The following is a 19,618-nucleotide window of genomic DNA, read 5'->3' on the forward strand; positions in this document are numbered from 1 at the left end:
TCATTCACCTCGTCTTGATCCCGTTCGATTCTCCCTCAACTTTGGGTAACGCTGCAGACGAAATTCCCGTGCGCGTCGCGAAAGAGAGACGCGCATACCGACGCGCCACTGTGAACGATTGGAATCCTGCGGCCTTTACGCCGCTGCGCGAACTTGACGGGCCCAGCGGAGGGGGCGCGTGTCGGGGCCTGGAGGAGGGAAAACTCGTGGGGGCCTCGGCTGGGCCGTCCGTTGGCGGCGGCGGCTAGCGTTCAGGCAGGACTCCGGCGAGTCGCGCGATACCGATGGTCCTGGCGCTTCGCGGTCGCGAATCAACGAGCGCTGGAAACGGACGGTGGTTCTCCGGCTAGAACGGACGCCGAGACGTCGTCGTCGTCGTCGTCGTCGCGATATCACGGCCGCGCGTTTCCGCAACGTGCCGCAACCCCGTCGACGGAGATTTCCTGCAAAGGTACGACGATCCCCTCGGGATCGCGCGGAAAGTGCTGCTTCCCCTTGGAAAGTGCGTCTGGCCAGCTCGCGCGCGTGCATCTCGGCCGGAGATCGACCGGAGGAGGACGACGACCGGAATGGAGAGGAGGCAGCGTTGTCGTCGTGACTCGACCAGCCTCCAAGGTTGAAGGCCCAGCGCGAATACACAGCCGGTGAGTCATTGTCACGAAGATTAGTCCTCTCTCTCTCTCTCTCTCTCTCTCTCTCTCTTTCTTCGTTTCTCTTCCCTCGTCTTCGTCCTCTCCGCATCGAGCACCGCGTCGCGCGTTCAGCGCGCTCGCGCTTCATGATTTTTCTGACCATTAGACGAGGAACGCTCGCAGGACCTTGTTTCTACTGCCGATTTAGCTGGACTGAACGAGAGTCCCCTGCAAATCAACTCGACGTGGTTTCTTTTCTCTATATCGTCGATAATCGAGTCTGGGGGTTGAAGGTATCCCGTCCCATTGGGCATGTTTTGCTATTGTGTTGCACCTGAAAATAGTAGAGGTGGAAGGTAGTTTTGAGTCTCTGAGTATCTTTATAATTGTGCATAAAGTATCACTCGATAATGAACTATCGATAATGAACTTTGTGTAGTTGAGATCGCAACATTGAAGGAGGTACGACTCGAAGAATGCCGCTTTGACGACTAATGCGTATTGCGAAGTCGCAGAGTGGAGTGACTGACGTAAATCCGACATTGCGTTCGCTATTAAAAAAAAAAATCTGTTGCAATTCTCCTCTTGGACTCTGCTCTCGAGATCGCGATCTATCACGCTCCAGGAGCAAACGTGAAAAGATAAAATAACCGGTAGCACGTGGTGAGAATCTCGGGCACACTTCCGATTGCGTAGCGCGCCGATTAGGCGTGGCTATTATGCAACGTGTGGGAAATGTCGCGTTGCTTTCCAGAATGAAAAGGCGATTCTGAAATTCTGCTGAATTGCCGAGCGGATCGACCGCCTTCGAAAAAGAAGTACGGCGCGGTTATTAATCACCTGTTGCTTTCACCGGCGGGGGCCTTTCTCGTTATGCAAAATCAGGTTTCCCGTCGTTGAACCGTGAATTAAAAGCTCGCATACCGTCCCGTGTCGATCTTTCCTTTTCCTCTTTCTGTGGAAGGAAAATGCGCGCGACTCACTGCGAATGAGCGGTCCTCTGTGATGCTGCGCGTGTACCTCCTCAAGGGTTGTTGCTAATAAAATTGTTAGTAGTTTATGAATCGTTTATTTAATCTAATCACTTAATCTAGCGCGAGTAATCTCTTATATATTCGTGATATTATCTTTCCGCCTTACGTAATGATTTTCTCTTCAACTTTTGATTTTGTACTTCGAGCCGAGGCTCGATTTATCAAGTAGAGAGAACTCAGAGATAGAAAAAAGAACTTCCCGCTCGGCTTTTCCACACCGGTTATTCCACACACGTCGCGAGATAAGTACAAATCCGGAATAAAATAATTCGTTACGTCGAAACGACGTAACGCGTTGCGTTGCGTTTCGCCACGCTCTGAACTGCAGCGCAGCTTAGTTTTCTATCTTAGATGTGAAACCGCCGCTTCTGACTCGCTGCTATACGCGCGAGAACATAACGTCTTACTTTTCTCGGTAGGCGGATTATTTGTCGATTAAATCACGTGTGCGAGAGGCCGGCCGATCCGAGTAATGAGAGTGCTGTTGCCCAAGCCCTCCTCCCTCTCTCTCTCTCTCTCTCTCTCTCTCTTTCGGATTTCTCTGAAAAAAGTCATAATAATACGTTTTATTGTTCCGCTCTCAAGGACCAGATACTATTGACGAGAGAAAGGGATAGAGCCGACGGATATCCTCTCGGCCGTAGATTACACGGTAAAAGTCGAAATGCCGACTTTTTCCCGGTGAAAAGCCGCGCGTGAACGCTGCTCTTCTCTCGCCTCTTTAATTCCTTAACAATAATACCTTTAACGCCCGACTTTTTTATCAGTGTTTTAAGAATAAAATTTGAGTTTTTTTGAACTGAGACTATAAGTAGCGATAACCAAAAAAAAATATCAGAATTTTATATCGAACGAAAAACTACCTTTCCAAGTAGAAACTGCTACCCAGAAGCGAAAAATACGCCTGATCGGTTAAATTTTCTTTTTTAGTTTCAATATCATTTTATATCATACCTAATGGTTGGAGAAATTCCTCGAAACATAAAACTCACATTCGGAACTTGATCTTTATTTAGCCGGAATGGATCGATGCATAAAGCATCGAGAGACGCAGAGGGGAATTTTACAGGTTTCGCGAATTATTTTTGTCCTGCTTTGTTTCGAACTTTCAAACTGCGCAATTGACATCTTTTATTGTTTTCCTTAACAGGCATGTGCTCGTTGTAACACTTATATTCTATTCATTCATAGCGCACTTCTAGATGTCAGTAACAATGCTAACTATGCCTACTTGGAATTTGACAAAACATGTTATCATTAAAACTGAGCTAAAAACAGATTAAACCGAATCTACATATACAATCTATATACCATTTTTTAGAAGAAGAATTCACCTTTCACAGCGGTGCAAGGAAAACGAAAATTAAGTTTGACATTTTTGACTAAGGATTCTTAAATGCGTTTCTGGTAACTATAGTTACCAGTTAAAGGGTTAATCCGATATGATTAATCTGTGTACGAGGCATTGATAATAGCCTCGGTCACGAGGCCGAAGATTTAGGCCGAACTAACCGCAAACAAAGGATTCCGCTGAACCGCAGCTGTAATACACACATGCCGATCTCCTTAATCATACCATTCTTGGCCGTGCGCGTTTCCCTCCATAAATAAAAGCAAAAGCGTTCGCTGCCCGTTCGGCCCGTTACTTCCTTCGTCGCATTCCGCGAGTTTCCACATTAGCAATGCGAAGGCTCGCCCCGCGGGGGTCGATCGCGAGCGGAAAGGTGAGGGATCAGCGTCAATCCGTTCACTTCGATCGGACACGCCGGATGTCGAATGCATAATTGTATCGGCGTGATTTCGCTACGATTTTCTTCAGCGGTCAGAAACGGGCGAGCGAAGCAGCGAGCGACCGGCGAGAGAGTTCCCGGCATCTCTTCGAGTCGTCGCCTTCGTGAAATCATGAAGTCACGCCGGGAGACTTTAACGAGCGTACAAGAGTGCTGCTCGTCGCACGACGCTTCGAATGCTTTGCAATTTCAATTAGATTCCCTAGAGACCCCCTCCCCCCCGCCTTCTCCCACCGCCCCGTCCGTCCTTCGTCATTTGCTCGCGAGAGAGGCATGACTACCTCGCTGGAATATTGAAAAATCTAACAACGCTGACCTCGCCGGATCCCGCCGGTTTTCCGCTGAGGTTTTACGGCCCGATAACGCCCATCATCGCTTGTAACGAAGTAGTAAAAGTACTCGAGAACTGCTGTTCGACCGTCGTCGTTCAATTTGCGCGACTGAGAGATTGCACTTTGTCAGATTATTTATATCGAATACTGAAAGAGGGTAGAAATACCCTCCACTTTTCGTTTAATTGACAATATGATTGACGAAGTATATGTGTAGCGGTGTCTGTTTGATGATTATCACACACACCTCACACCGCTCCCCCGAAAACTCCCCAAACTTCGATATCGAATTAATTGATCCTGTCACTCGTGCGGATTAATTAGTTTCCTCTGACTTGGCGTTTCCTTCACTTGTTTCTTCCTCGTTGAATCAACGACGTCTTATCTCGTTAATCGCGGGCGATTGACAGTGCGTGTACAGCTCGCGTTTACAAGCGGCGTGCGATATCTGGGTCGACGGGACGATTTTCGGTAAACTTTCCACGGTTTCCAACCGCATTGCGTGTGCGAGTAATTACGGCGCGGTACAATCCAGGCCATGGTGTGCTTTATTTAGGTACACGGACACGCGTGCACGCTTGACTGGCGTGTTACACGCGTGTAGAAATCAGTGCGTGGGACAGTCTCACAGTAGATCCTGCAGATCTCGAAATCGAGATATCATTTCCGCTCGTCGCGGCGACAGACTCTCCTAAATAATCCGCAGATATTCCGCGATTATGGCAATATTCGTTTGCATCAAATGCCATGGCGCAAGCGCGAAACTTCCATGCGCCGGCGGACGATAATTGATTCAATTAGACGCTGCGCAAAACCGACGATGCGATTCAGCCGATGCATCCGTTGCAAAGGAAACAAAGTCACAAGAGATAAAACTTGTGTGTGTGTGCCTAAGTATATTTACAGTCAGTAGGCAGATAGACAAGCAGATACATTCATTTCCTCCCCTTCATAGGATAGAGTCCCTCCAGATATACACTGAAAATAATGAACGAAATTAGAGTAATAAGTCTGTAAAGTAAGTCTGTAAAGTAAGAGCGTGTACGGCATAAATGGCAGTTGGCTTCAAATATCGTCCTAGTTTTTTTTTTAGCCGTATTGTGAGGCATATCTCAGGCACAAGCTTCGAGGAAAAAGAGTGTTTGCACTTTGAAGCAGCTGACACGACAAATTCGTCTCATTTGGAGGTCGTTACCGAACGAATACGCAGTCAACTTAGTGGAAAGTATGCCTCGGAGATGCCAGGCAATTATCAATGCCGGTGGTGTGACTGGACTCATTACTAATGGTATAGCGTTTTTCTTCTCATGAAGTACAACAAATCCGTGTACTTGAAAATCATTAAAAATGAATTTTTCTACACATTAACCCGTACACGCTCTTACTTTACAGACTGTATAATGTAATGCAACAAGTGATGCGATGAAATGAGATTAGCGAGCAGGCTCGCTAAAAGTCGCGTGTATAAAGGAGAGGAGAGAGGAAAGGAACGAAATGCGCGGATGAAAATAGTACAATAATACAGAGATGAGGTAAATTTTAGAGAAGAAAAAGGAATTTTAACCACAGCCGCGGAATACGGTCGCAGTTAGTCGGGTGGGGTACAGAGAAAGAGGGTCGTTTGCATTCGTTGCAGACGTTATCGTTTTCAGCCACTTGCCTCTTCAATTACACTAAATAGCGTGACCGCGGATTTAGCATTTCGCGATGTGAATTCACGATCGCCGTAATAGCGATCACGCGACCGCGATTTTTCCAGGCGCGCGCGCGGACATACGCCTGGCGAGATATCAGGCGTCACTTTCCGCCCGCTTTCGACATGCTCAGCTGCGCGCACCAGGCCGTTTTCCCGAGCGTATCATCGCGCCTTTAAGAACATATATCGCCAGCTGTACCGCACTTTCCTTCTCGTACTATTAATCGGACGATCCAGTTGCCGGCGCGCCGGCAAAAGCCGCGGCGGAACGCGCGGACGAGAGCGGAGCGGAGCGGAGCGGAGCGAAGCGCGGAGCCCCGGGCCGAGCGTTTAATGGCGCGAATTCATACCGCAAAATCGCACGGTCGCCGCTCGATACAACTGTTGCAGGAACGGGATATGCAAATGAACAGTTAACCGAGGCCCTCGCGAGGCGGTTATCGGCCGCCGTAAAAATCACTGCGTTACGCAAATTGAAATCAACATAGATACAATTCCGGTACTATTCCGAGGTAGCTGGACGCGTCCATCGGAACATCGTATCGCGTATCGACAAGTTCGCCCTGGTCGAGCCGTGCGTGCGTCTCTTCGAGATACTGCGGAGAACGTATAAATAAATTTGTGCAAAGCGCCCACACAGCGGCCGACAATGAACATCGATTCCTTATATTCCGGTGTGTCGGTGAGAACCGACTTGGTTCCCTTCGTATCGAGTTAGACAAACAGTTTGCTCCGATTTTCCGCTTTGTTGACATTTTATGAACCGGTCGCTCGCCGCGATAAGTGCACACGAGAGTTGTCAGGACAGCGGCGAAGGTTCGATTAGTTGCTCGACGAGTAACTTGTTGCCATCGAATGCGGTAAAGTTAAATTCAGCTTCACGACGAAGCCGAACTTTCCGTCCGGCTCGGCACAAGCGTCATTTGATTTTCTACAAGATGCAATCTTGCGGAATAGGCTCGGTGAAAAAAAAAAACTCATTGCATAAAGTCAAGTTTTTGATTTCGGCCATTTCCCAAGTTGCCGTCGAGTACCGTCGAGCTGCGAGATCGACTCGAGAGATCAGCCGCTGGAAATATCTCCGATGTGCGTGTCTACTTTCCGAATCTTGTCTTCAGCCGGCTCCTGTGAAAAGTGTTATCCAAGTCCACGGTGTGTCTCCTCAGCGGGCTAATCATTCCACGCACGATCGTGAGACCGTGCTGGGAGTACTGGAAACACGACATGCTGCGAGAAGCGCGCGTCCATTGTTGTCGTTGCGGCATCGACGTAGACGTGACGATTGCGCGGGCGAAGCCCGCCGTAGGCTCTTTCCCCGTTCGTATGCGGGCATGCAACGATAAACCGCTCGACGTAACCGCTGCTCACGTACGAACGGTCCGTCATCGGACCCTCATTGGCGACGACCGGGCTGAACTCGAAACCGTGACCTCTTGTCGAAACGCGCTACATGCGCAAATTTCCCGCCTGCCCCCTCCCCCCGTCTCCTGTCCTGTCTGGCGAAACGACTTCCCCGTAGGCGCACCTCTCGCGTCTTCGCGTCACGTGTCGCCCGTTGTCTCTGCATGCCTGCATTGTCGACGTTTCGCGAGACACCCTGTACGTGAAGAGACTCGCGAACGCGAACGCTTCCAGATTTGCGGGTCTTCAACGAAGACCCAGCTCGCCTCTGCGACTCTTCTACGTTTGAGCCTGCGATCACTCGTTCCCTTGCGAGATAATCCACGGCACGGTTGGTGTCTGTAGCGAGCTCCACGCGGCGAGCCTTCGATATCATCACGATTAGTCGTGCAAATGAGGTTCAGCCTCAATCCGCACCGAGACGAGAGGGTAATAGTGGACTGTGCCGTTACTCGCCGACAGGTAAAAATGTCGGCTATTTGCGAAGGTGTAGCCGCGGAATTTCACGAGGTTCCGTAGCGATGATCACCCGCTGACTTCACCGTTCAGCATCAGACTCTTACGTCACGATCCTCGTTACAATGCCATCGCGAGGTATATCATACTTATTTCTTTCTGCGAGCGCGCGCGCGCGGATCAATTCGACGCACGTAGCGCGTCGTATGACATAACTAATGCTCGATCATCCGGCACCTTGGCCAGAGGCAAGAGTCAAGTCGACTCGATTCCGCCTCGCGCGCGCGCGAACCGAGAGATTCCGTTAATTCATTTATATCGCAAGGTGGAAGAATCGGCCAGCTGTTCCGGAATCCGTCGCTCAATTGCTGCAGGCTGCAGGCTGCAGGCTCGCCCCGAGAGATGACTATCGTTCGTTTGCGTTTTCGCGTTCGGAAGATTGCAGCTTTGTTAAAGGACAGTTAAAGGGTTCGCGTCGCGCAGCCTCGTTATTTCTCGCCTGATAAGACAGCGCGCTCTCCGTGCGATTTCAGTCGCCGGTTCTCACGACCGACGCGAGCGACGTGCACGAGCGTTCTCGTACTTGAGCCAGCTCAGTTTCATGCAAGGGACCCGCTGATGAGTCACTTCTAACGGGAAATTTCTGGACGCAGGGGAAAAAATGTCATTCCATCAGCATCTGGTATATAACTGCGCGGGGACGCCACATGGATCGTCCGGGACGCCTCGGCGAGCCGTTGCGATGAAACACGGATTATGTAATTCCGCGCGTTCCATTCAGCGCCGCGGATAAAATGTAACATCTGCGTTGACGCAGATATCAAAGCGTCGTGGATAGCGCGCTGCTTCCGACAAAAAGTGTCGCGTTATCGCGCTGTAACGAGCGCGTTCGCGCGTTGCGTGGAGTTGCTTGAAGATTTCAGCGAGCACTTGTCTCTCTGCCGCTGCCGCTGCCGCTGCCGCTGTTTCTCGGTAGAAACTAAATGTGCGGATATCATGCGCCATGTGATAGTCGCGGCGATGAGAAACGAAACGGGAAAGGATTTCTGTCACGAGCAAGTGACGGACAAACTTCGGACTGGCGCGATGTTTCATCGACAACGAAACCTGCGCGTCACGAAATTACAATCCGTTGGCTCAACGAGTACGCGCGACGCGTTTATTTCCTAGACACCCGATATAGTTTCGCACTCGCTTGGAACTCGGAAACGCGCACATACGCTGTGAACGTGACACGTGGAGATGAATTAAAACCTGTTGTCGCGCCGGCCAGGAGATGCGGATGGTTTATGCATTTTTCGCTGCGCTTCGCGACTTGGCGCGAAATAATCGAATACCCGCGATATCGCCCGCGCGATTTGCATTTTCGTGTAGAGAGAGAGAGAGAGAGAGAGAGAGAGAGAGAGAGAGAGAGAGAAAGAGATAATGCACACAAGGTCGATTTTCTCTCACAGATGGGAGGAGCCGCCCTTAATTAATTTAATCATCGATGAGCCTTCCTCGATAATCCGACACACGCTCGCACTGAACATACATATTCCACGGAGCGCACCCTTGCTTCGAAATTCATTAAGACAACGCACCGGAGATCCGGAGATGGTTTTAATTGGTTCGTAAAATTAGCGACGACGGTTTTTTAATCGGCGCTACGCGTAACGCGAAATTTTAATTAATCCCCCTCGTTATACTCTGCGCAAATACGTGTGTGTGTGTGTGTGTGTGTGTATGTGTGCATGGGAGCGGGGATCGGGTACTTTGTATTTTCAAAGTTTCATCGAGGCCGCGCGCGCGCGCGCTTTGAAAATGCGATTGCTTAGCTCGCCGCGAGTATTCTGTCGAAGCGATCGACGCGATCGCAAGTGAAGAGCGCGATTATTGCGCTCTGCAGATTGATCTTCGCGTCGTTCGTCCGCGACGTCAAAGATGCGTTTTGTAAAAAATGTGCGTTACGCAGCCACCCGGTACGGAACGGATCTCGCGCGTCGTAAGACGTCGAATACGCGCGAATACAACGTGCTCGCGAAAAGCCATTAAAAGCTGCCATGGCAATGGCAATGAAACAGGTGCTGCGTGTGCGTTTTTAGGTCGCGGGCATCACCGTTAAATGGGATGTTGTGCTTCTTTCAAGAGAGAGAGAGAGAGAGAGAGAGAGAGAGAGAGGGAGAGAGAGAGAGGGAGAAAGAGAGAGAGAGAGAGAGAGAGAGAGAGAGAGAGAGAGAGAGAGAGAGAGAGAGAGAGAGAGAGAGAGAGAGAGACAGGCGTACACGTGTCTCCACACGAAGGCCGGTAATATTTATCCCCATACGAGCGCCTTGCCGCCGCTACGACGCGACGCGAGCGTGTCTGATAACGGTGATGAGGCTGACGAGCCTCTGATAGATATTGGCTGAAACGCGCGACGAGAACTGCAAGAGACACGGACAATGTATGAGCGAAAATAAACGAGGAAGAAATACGGTAAAAATAAGTCCCCTATGCGAAGTGCTAGAATAAAAGAGGTAATATAAAGACAGAATTAAATGACGTATCTGAGGAAATAATGTACGAAAGCGGGATAACATAATCAAGCGAAAAATGATAAAGAGGTAGTAAATAATAACGATCGGATAATATACAGGTGGACTAGGATAAAACTGGGTAAAGTAGAAAGTAAAGTAACTGGGTGATAAAACAAGGCATAAAGTAAAGGCAAATGATAAATTATCTTGCGCTAAATTACCGTGCGTCGAAGTGTGTGTGTGTGTGTGTGTGTGTGTGTGCGTGCAATTAGAGAGGAAATTTCCTGCTACAGTAGGAGAGACGTGATAAATTAAGAATGTAACATCGTGTACACAGAGAAAGTCCGAGATGTAATGTAATCGTTCGACGAGTTATCGTCGCCTACGTAAAACGCGTCGGCGATTGCGCAAGAAAATGATCAAGTGATCAGCCTCGCCTGATGGCTCTCGTAAAGGCGATCGATTCAGAATGCGGGTTAAAAGGAAAACGAGATACGCAAAACCAGTATTCTTCGATTTCCCGGCTACTTAGAACCCGCCTAACTGCTCCGGTAACCCGCGACAACCGTTTGACATTTCGCCGTGGCCGTTTTTCATAATTGCGTCATTACACGTACTGTTATGCGTAACGACATTATCGCGGTCGCTAATTTCCGGCATGCGTGCAAATTACCATTCGCGCCGCGATTTTTGCCACCACGCCCGTCAGGCGTCAGGCTGCTCCTCCGCGTGAAACGCGCCAACGAAGAAGCGTTTCGAAGAAGCGGCTGAGATTCACGAGGATATCGGTCGCGTGAGAAAAGAGTTTCCGCATTGCTGGCGTCTAATTTTAAATCATTACGTTACTACTATGACGTTTCTTCGAACGTTGCGGAGCTTCGCGACTCGCGCGAGTCGGTCCGAACCGAAAGTACGTCAGCGGTATAGACAAGAGTACGATTTTAACCGACGGAAAATGTGGCGGAAGGCTGAAGGTGGAAAGTGAGTTTGGGGTCAGATGTGAGAATATTCTTCGAGTGGATATTTGTGGGTATTTGCTTGATGATGTAGATGTAGACGAATGCGTCGGCGAATAAGCGCAGACCGAGGCACGGTTTACCGGTGAGGATGCGCTCGCTCGCCGCGGTCCGCGTGTTCCGTTCTTTACGTAGGATCGAGCGCGCGGCCACGAACAATTTGCTCCATCGCGATAAAATTCGCAGACTATTCTCCTTTGTTCGCCAACGGCCAGCGACTCCGGCCGATGCCAATTCCACCGTCGGTTTTCTATCGGCGGCAGGAATCTCAAGGGTCGGCAGGCGTGCGCGCGTCGCGTCTTTATTGAAAAAGAGTCGAATTTACATTCCAAAGGAAGAGATATCGCGCTTCTGCCTCTTTCTCGCGTACAAAGTTACCACGCCGTAATTTACAAGAGATAAGAAATATCTCGTTGAGGTATTTTTCAACGGTAGATGCACGTCCGCACGTTGTTCCGCCGCGTCCGCGCGCGGTGAAAATAGAAGAGCCCGTCTAGCAGTAAAATCTGATTGCCCGCGTGTAAAATTTCACGAGAGAGGACGATCGCGAATTGTCGTTTTGAGAATTAACGTTACGACAACGATGTATCATTAATAATCCTCTCATCACGACGATGCAATGATATTTACGAATGTGCGACTTTTTGTCGCACTGAGCACTGAGAAAAAAGGGCGGTCGAGTCCTTTCCGCAGTCTCGAATCGCGGTCATCGCTACTGGAAAAATTACGCTCTCGTGGCAATTTTTCTTCACCGAGCGATTACGGTCACAAATGCCAAATATGCCTTTTTTCTCGCTGTGCATTTAACGCCCACGCGTTAAATTGAAATACTTCGAAACCGCAATGATTGACCACCGTCTAACAGCTGTCTCAAATCCCAAGAAGCTTCTCTCCCTCTCTCTCCGTTCGCTTCTTTTTTTCTCTTTCTTTTTTTCACGCTTTCCGACGTTCCGGAACCGTACGGTGATCAATTAGTTACGAGATCGTCGCACGTACGTGCGACGACGGTGCGTTCAGACACGGTGTTACACCGTCGAAGAAGCGCGTCGACGAATTCCGCGCGAAGACGCGAATAATCGGCGCGCCTTTGAAATTGCTCGGCGCTTGCCTGCGAGCAGTCAAACTGTCGGCCATGGGCACGTACCCGAGGGACTTTCCAGGACGGGCTTTCCAGGAGGGTACACGGCGAGATAAACGGCGAAAGAAATTTCTCCTCGCGCCCGCGCGGCCTTTAATAACAGCCTCCTCCCGACTTGTTGCGCAATAAATCCGATTACACGCGGACATCCTCGCGGGCGCAATAGCGATAAATTCATACCGAGCGTCTGAAGGTTTTCCAGCGCGCGTTCGCGCGGGGCTGCCTTCATAAAATTCCCCACAGTCGATTTATTTCTTCGCCGAGCGCGCGCACTTACCGGGAAGGAGGGAGGGAGGGAGGGAGGCAGGCAGGGAAGGGGAGGGATGTTCCGCGCGAAATTACATCGAAGAAGTGGTTATTGGGATTTTTACGCGGCGAGCATTTTACGACGACGAGACCGTCCTTCTCCCCACAGACGAGGTTCTCTCCGCCTCCCTGCTCCCTGCTCTCGTCTACGATATTTCTTTCCAAATCCACCGAAGAATCCCTTTCTTTCGTCTCCGTGTGGAGGATCTTTGAATAACAGAGTATTCGTTTTTCTCGTCGGGAAATGAATCTCGTCGCCGAACGATGATTGTTCCAGCCGCCGAGATAAGGCCAATTTCGAGCCTCCGTGGACGGTCACGGACGGTGAACGGCCAGCCTTTCCCTCTCACTTTCGCCGTCGACGGCGTTAAGGCGTTGTAATTAAAATAAAAGAAGATGATACGCTCCTCTCGCGTGGATTAATCGCGTGGATTTTAACGGCCGTCTATGATCTGTGCAGCCACTGGAAAATATGGGCTCGGAAGCCTGGGAGCTGGAGAGGAGGTACTCGGTGCCGGGAGCTCTGGACACCAGGGGTCTCGAGCCGCCGGCCAGCGAGGATCTGCACGCATGGTCGATTTACAGGTGAACACTTGTACTTAAAGTAGAAGCGTATAATCCTCGCATCCCCCTTCCGCACGGTGCGGTCCGATCTAAATCACCGGAGGCGGAACACCAAAGCTAATGCAGGAGTGCGATCTTTTTTGCTATATGCGCTACGTGGAATAAACGGTCCCCTTCGGTCCCCTTCGGTCCCCTTGAATACGTTTCTCGTCTGACTAACGGTGTCGTATAACACCGTTGAAGAATTCCTAATACTGACTGTTGTTGTATATTAAAAAGATGTCGTTGATATAATAATTATTATTGTTATTATCGTTATTACATTTGCGTCGGTATTCACGCGATTTTCCCCCATTGGCTTCTAAAATGGCACCGAGACAGCTGGACGGATTTTTCCTTTCGGTGGAAATCGCGACCACTCTTCTCTATTCGATAACGCGACTGTTCGCGCGGAGATAACATCTCACTATTCATTTGCGTTTTCTGCGTAAATTCTTATTAACCGCGCTCTAAGTCCGCGATGGAAAATATTATCATACTTTGATAACTTCGCAAGCGGCGAACAGGGGTTCACTTTCCGGGTGTACATAGATCCGCGCTTGAGCGTATCCTCGAAAATGTTTCACCGTGTATCGAAGGAGGAGAGGCTATTAAGCGCGGTGGAATGTCGAAGTGTGCATACAGTACACGCATTTCCGCAATTCTACAGGCAAAACCTGAACTCCGACTTCACGGACTCCGCGCTCGGCTCCGCCGAGAAGTCGCCGCTGCCCTACGGGAATTTCCAGCTCCGCGACTCCACGGTGCAGAGCATACTGCGGCATCCGCGATACGGACCGAAGAGCCCGCTAGCCAACAATTCTTACACGTACTTGAAGTTTGGCCTGCCGCGCGTCCTGCCGCCCAGCTCGCGGAATCGCGACGGTTCCAGCGGCTATGACTCCAGCGAGGAGGGACGACGCGTGTCGCACGCAGGTACGCGTGGTACGAATCGCCAGTAATGTAGCAGATGTGCAAAGTACACTTATGCCAGAGTTTTTGTTCTCTCCACTCGATCCACTCATTCTTTTCATATTTTCGCCGTGTTTGTCGCATCTTCTAAATCTCTCGAGATGAGAGCGAGAGGTGAAATAAACAGAACGAAAAGAAAAAAACCCCTTATTAAATTCAAGAACTCGACTTTAGGTCGATCAAGTTGCTGTCATTAAGTGTTTAAGTGTAATTTAAGATCCGCTGTATCACATGTCACGGGATCAGATGGTGTGCGCCTTACGCAAGCATTCCGAAAACGACAACCCATTCCATTTGTGTGTCCAAAAGCGTAAAAGCGTAAAACCGTGTTTGCTCATCCACTTACCAGTCATACTCCAAACTCCGCAGGTGCTCCGGTGCATGCGACCTCAATCATGCGCTCGGCCAGGAGTGATCCCGACTTCAGGCACGTCCACGCTATGCCCAGGGAGCAGGCGCATTCTCAGTTGACCGTGGCGAGAGATCATCCAAGGTTGAGGAGTGCCAGTGAGGCCAATCTTCTGCAGAGCGCAATCAGGACCAATCGCCGACACAGCATCGCACCGATCGATCCTGGGTACATAGCGCATGGTAAGAAAGATTTAAAAGACGAGTTTACAGTCTTCAGATGTGTGTGGCTGATACTCCTAAACACACCAACACTCTGAGATAAGATCGAGACTGGACAGGCTTTGTCTCTATGAAAGTTTTCTCACAGTTAACCTTCCCTTCCCTTCCCGCTTTCCTTCGACGAAAATTTGCATTAAAATGTTTTTTCCCTTCTAATGAGAATATTTCTATTGTTTATGGCTCAATTCCACGTTATTTGTTGAATTCCGAACGATTTCGGAAACCGGATCCGGGTTCTGATCCGGTGAGAAACCGCACAATGTACGGTCGTTTCGCAGGGCACGGTATTCTCGGACCGGAAGGCTACACGCTGCCATTGAGACCCGTGCCGTGTCTGCAGCATCCGCACTTGCAGCTGCGAGGTGTGGAGGCATCAGGCTCGGACGGGTTGCCGTTTCTTCGCGGTATCACCCTGGAAGCCGGTGCCGCCGAGGTGCTGGCCGTCATGGCGACTACCGAGAAAGAAGGCACGCAAATAGTCGAGACAATTGCTGGCAGAAGGCGCATCAAGAGAGGCGATATTCTCCTCAACGGAAGATCCGTATCAGCACGTAGTCTAAGGTACTTTCTAATCTTCTTCCTGCATGTACGCTTTGTTGTAGCTCACTCTGGTGAACTGCCACGTGCATAACTGCGTAACTGGTATCGTGGACTTTAGAAGAACAAACAAACGTCCGTCTTGTCCGTTGCGGGAAGTTGGTCGTTTTCGAGAAGGAGGGTAGGAATATAGATAGACAAGACTCTCTTCAGCGAGGATAACGTAGTTTTAAGCCACCAGAACCAGCGATATCTCTGATGACGACGAGTGCGAATAATCGGGTAAAAAATTGATGTATATCCGGTTTCGACGGTGTGTGAGTTAACTTCGCAAGTCGGTTATGATCGATTTGTTCCTTTCTAGATCATAAAACCGACTATGACGTAGTCGGAGGAGGAAGTTTTAGCTAACCGCGGCTATAACGGTAACCGACATTAGCGGAGCGGGTTATAACTAGCCAGCCGGCTGTAACTAGCGAGCGTATTAGCATGCAAATTTACCGTGTAGCCGAGCAATAAGTTGAATAACAAGTAGCGCTTATTATTCAATTATCGCTTCAATTGTCGGTTTAATTGTTGCCTCAATTGTTGCCTCATCCATGATCTTGGAAAATAACTTTCTAACTCCGCGTGTTACGCAAACAATACTCCTAATCCTCTCGCTTATCCTGCGAACGATTATTCCTCGGATATCACGGAACGGATATGCGAATCGATCCAATTTCCATTTCTTTCTCACAAGTAATAAAAACGCTAGCAAAACGCGTGTGATCATTTTCCGTGGAAATTTTTGTCATCGTTATTTCGTCCCAAGCGACATAACGCCATCGTGCGGTTTTGGAACCAATGCTGAAAAATAATCGGCCAATTACGTTAAATTATCAACACTGTGATCGAAAAACAGATCTCGCGTTGCTTACCTGCCGACGGAGAGCGGCTTGAGTCCCGGCTTGACGGCTCAGCAGACCCTCAGCTTCTACATGCTGCTGAGGGGCGGCAGCAACACCACCACGCTCGAAGCTGAGGCGATCCTGCAGGAGCTCGGCTTGGAGGCGACTAAGCACTGTCTGGTGAACACCCTTACGACTTCCGAAGCTAGACGCCTGGCTCTCGCTTGTCGGCTACTTGAGGACTCACACATCCTCGCCTTGGACAGACCCACCCATGGTCTGGATATTTTCGATGCCTTTTTTCTGGTCGAGTACCTGAGACAATGGGCCAGCCGCGGTCAGCGGCTCGTCATCTTAACCTTGCATCCGCCAACTTACGAGATCCTCACGATGGTGTCGAGGGTCGCGCTCACTTCCGGTGGTCGAATCATGTACTCCGGACTTAGAAGAGACATGCTGCCATACTTTGCGCTCGCCGAGTTCCCCTGTCCCCCGTTTAAGAATCCGTCCGACTATTATCGTACGTATCGCACTGTCACTTTTCGTTAGAACTTTTCGTTAGAAAAACAGGGTGCTAAATTTCAAACGTAACCGGTAAAAAATCTCGAAAACTGTGAAAGATACTAAAGAAAGCTGAAACATGTGTTCCATGATTTCGAAGGAGAAAGAAAATGGCATTGTCAGTTTTTCATTTGGAGGGTATTTTCAAGGTCAGTTGAAGGTCAACTTAATTTTTTTTAAATGGAAAGCCCAATTTTTTATTATATCGTCTCTTTCTACCAACTAATTTTAACAACTTTTGTCTGAAACTTTTTATTTTTTTATTTGCCTAATACTTTTTGAAATATTTACGGAAAACTTTACGGTAACTTTTTCGACATTTAACTTACGATATCTCGCTAATTATTCGTCGAAAGAAAAAATAGTATTAGACTTTTTTATTTTATTTACTATCAAGAATATATTGCTACAAAATATAGTGCCCAAACTTTTGTTAACTTATCGACCTTTGGAAATTTCAAAATTATTAAATTAAACAGATTTTGTAATGCGAAAGTTAAAGTGAGGCACCCTGTATACAAGGATATTGAAATATCTGATAGTTCTATTGGTGTTAATCACAAAAAAGAAGACAATGTTCAGAAACATTTCGATCCCGCGAAAATAAATTTCTCAAATACGAAAGTACAAAGCAAGAGTTGTTAAATTTCTCCACTAATTTCACATTTTTTCTATCGTTTCGGCTATTTAAATTTCTCTTGGAATTTCAATGTCTCTTGAGAATAAACTCTTTCAGTAAGATGTCGAATATAATTATCAATTAAGAGAGAACATTTTGATCTACGTATTTTGACTTACTCGAACTTGATCGGCGGACTTGCTGTTTCAGTCGACTTAGTGACGCTAGATGACCTGTCGGCGGAAGCGATGCTGGAGTCCTCGCAGAGGATAGATCATTTGGCAGAATTGGCCAGGACGAGACTGCCTCCTCTCAGCGATCCTGGACCACCCGGGGCGCTACCTCCGTTGTCGTCCGGTCCTAACATATTTACGCAAATCTATGCACTGTTGCTGCGAACGTTGATCTACAGTCAACCGTGGACGTTGACACGATTGTTGCGAAAGATTGTCATCTCAGCGTCACTCAGTATTCTGCTCGGTGCGATATTTTGGGACGTGGCCGGCGAGTCGAATTTATATCTGAGGGACAGAATAGGCTATCATTACGCTAGCTTGGGCATCTTTTTCTGGCCCTTGAGTCTCTTGGCTATGTGCGAGGTCGCTGACAGCAGGCCAAACGTCGAAAGAGACATACGGGACGGGCTCTATGGTAGATTTATTTACATCCTCATAGAGGTAAGTCTGACCTGAGAAAATTATAAATTTCGTCAGCTCGACAGCTGAAGAGAAAGGCTGAAGACGGAAAAATGAGAATCGCGGCGAGCTGCTTGAGATCGCTCAGCTATCAATTTGCTATTATGTTGCGAGCGCGAGAAGCAGAAGTTTGCACACTTGCCCACAAGAATGATAAGCATAAGAATCGAAGCATACATATAATTATTAATTTCAAGAGATGTCAAAAACAAACGAAAGATATTGCATGTCCAGGCAACGTAAGAGTATCGATGCACATATCACGTGCGGCGTAATGCTGAATTTTCCCTGCGCGTTCGCAGCTAATCTGCAGTGTGCCGTCCTGGTGCGTGGTCTATCTGATATACTTGGCGCCAGCGTTTGCGATGTCGGGGCTGCACCTCGTGCCGGACGAGAACCTAACGTCCCTGTGGAACTACCTCGCCGTCGGCCTGCTGTACCTGACGCTGCAGCATCTGGTGTGCGTGTTCTTCGCTCACACATGCAAGTGGACGTACCTGGCGGCGTTGTTCGCCGGCATCGTGGTGGGCGAGACCACCTTGTCCGGCGGAGTGGTGCTGCACATGGACAATCTGCCGTCGTGGTATCAGAAGATCAGCCCCATGCAGTGGTCCTTGTCGCTGCTTCTGCCGCGTCTGCACAGGAGCGAGAGCATGGGCAAACTGGCCAATTGCAAGCCGAAGCAGATCCAGCGGCAGGATATTATCATCCAGGCGGCATGCGAGCCCCCCGACGGCGCGTTAGCCCTCCGCGAGGTCGCCCTCGACAGGCTGAACGTGCGCGGAGAGTTGTGGCTGGGCATCGGTGTGGCCGTCGCGGCCGTGTTGATCTTCCTGGGTTTCCTGTGCGTCAAGTACGCCACCCCGAAGAGGCCCAGGAGCGCCCCTAACAAGCCCTGATCAAGTTGCGACAGTCGAAGAGAAGCCGAGTCCAGAGAAGCTGTACACTTCCGGGTGCCACGAAGTTCTATAAGTGCTCGCGTGCTCGCTTTTAGTTAGCCTCCTTTGCGACCGAATGACAGGATCTCTCGTTCAATAATCAGAAGCTTCGTAGGCTGCCCTCCCTCCGGCGGTCTACTTCTTCGTTTCGTTCTTTCTTTATTCTTTCGTTCTGTTTCTGTCGCGCTCGTAAAGTCTCGCGTCTTCGCGTCTTCGCGTCTACCCCGCTGCGATTTTTTAAAGGGGCGCACTTTAGAGACTCGCAGGGTAGACAGGCGGTACTGCGGAGTACAAAGCCTGAGAAGACGCTCCCGTCCCGTGCAATAGGAGGCCGCCGTTGTAGACGACAAATAAACACGCTTAATATTTCGTATATCGTCTTAACCGATATCGTATCGTTGTAATCGTATGAAATAAACATTCTTATGAGACGAACAATTCTGGCCTATTCTTTTGACTCTATACTCGCATTCAGCGATTCGGAATTTCATTGCAAATTGTCGGTTTACACTAGGAAAAATGTATTGTTGCGCGAGCCAAAATTTTGTTGTAACAACAAAATAATTTGGTTACAATATGCCCAACAAAATTGTTCAGTTCCTGTACGCAAACAAATATCTTGTTTGATTACGGTTTGTTCGTATAACGTAACACTTTTGTCATAGCAATCAAAAAGAACTTGAACTATATGAATTTTGTTAAAAATACTACAATTTTTTCTTAATATATAAAATCTAAATTTTAGCGCACAGAAAGACAAAATAGTATCTATTGGGCATTATTTCGTTATTATGTAATTTTTATGGATAAAATAACTAGAATGCTTAATTTTTATATATGAAATGTAAGAACAAAATCATTTGGTCCAGAGAAC

The 19,618-nt window shown here is 48.7% G+C and overlaps 1 protein-coding gene across 2 annotated transcripts; it reads left to right on the forward strand.

Moving 5' to 3' along the window:
• The first annotated feature begins 458 nt into the window (after positions 1 to 458).
• Positions 459 to 19,182, forward strand: LOC105189099 (ATP-binding cassette sub-family G member 5). Of its 2 annotated transcripts, none has more exons than XM_025306617.1 (8): positions 459 to 644; positions 12,760 to 12,884; positions 13,573 to 13,847; positions 14,244 to 14,465; positions 14,783 to 15,065; positions 15,946 to 16,451; positions 17,322 to 17,788; positions 18,109 to 19,182. In XM_025306617.1, the coding sequence occupies exons 2-8, from the start codon at positions 12,772 to 12,774 to the stop codon at positions 18,703 to 18,705; spliced, it is 2,463 nt and encodes an 820-aa protein (XP_025162402.1). In that variant the 5' UTR covers positions 459 to 644; positions 12,760 to 12,771; the 3' UTR covers positions 18,706 to 19,182. The 2 variants fall into 2 exon arrangements, with proteins under 2 accessions (XP_025162402.1, XP_011149281.1); XM_011150979.3 differs by having other exon boundaries at positions 13,573 to 13,838.
• The last annotated feature ends 436 nt before the right edge of the window (positions 19,183 to 19,618 follow it).

This window comes from Harpegnathos saltator, unplaced genomic scaffold (genome assembly GCF_003227715.2).
Source record: "Harpegnathos saltator strain DR-91 unplaced genomic scaffold, Hsal_v8.6 scaffold791, whole genome shotgun sequence".
NCBI classification, from domain to species: Eukaryota; Metazoa; Arthropoda; class Insecta; order Hymenoptera; family Formicidae; genus Harpegnathos; species Harpegnathos saltator.

Coding starts and splice junctions, on each gene's coding strand:
- LOC105189099 (XM_025306617.1), top strand. CDS start 12,772: ATGGGCTCGGAAGCCTGGGAGCTGGAGAGGAGGTACTCGGTGCCGGGA. Junction 16,452..17,321: donor GAATCCGTCCGACTATTATC/GTACGTATCGCA, acceptor TTGCTGTTTCAG/TCGACTTAGTGACGCTAGAT. Junction 17,789..18,108: donor TTATTTACATCCTCATAGAG/GTAAGTCTGACC, acceptor GCGCGTTCGCAG/CTAATCTGCAGTGTGCCGTC.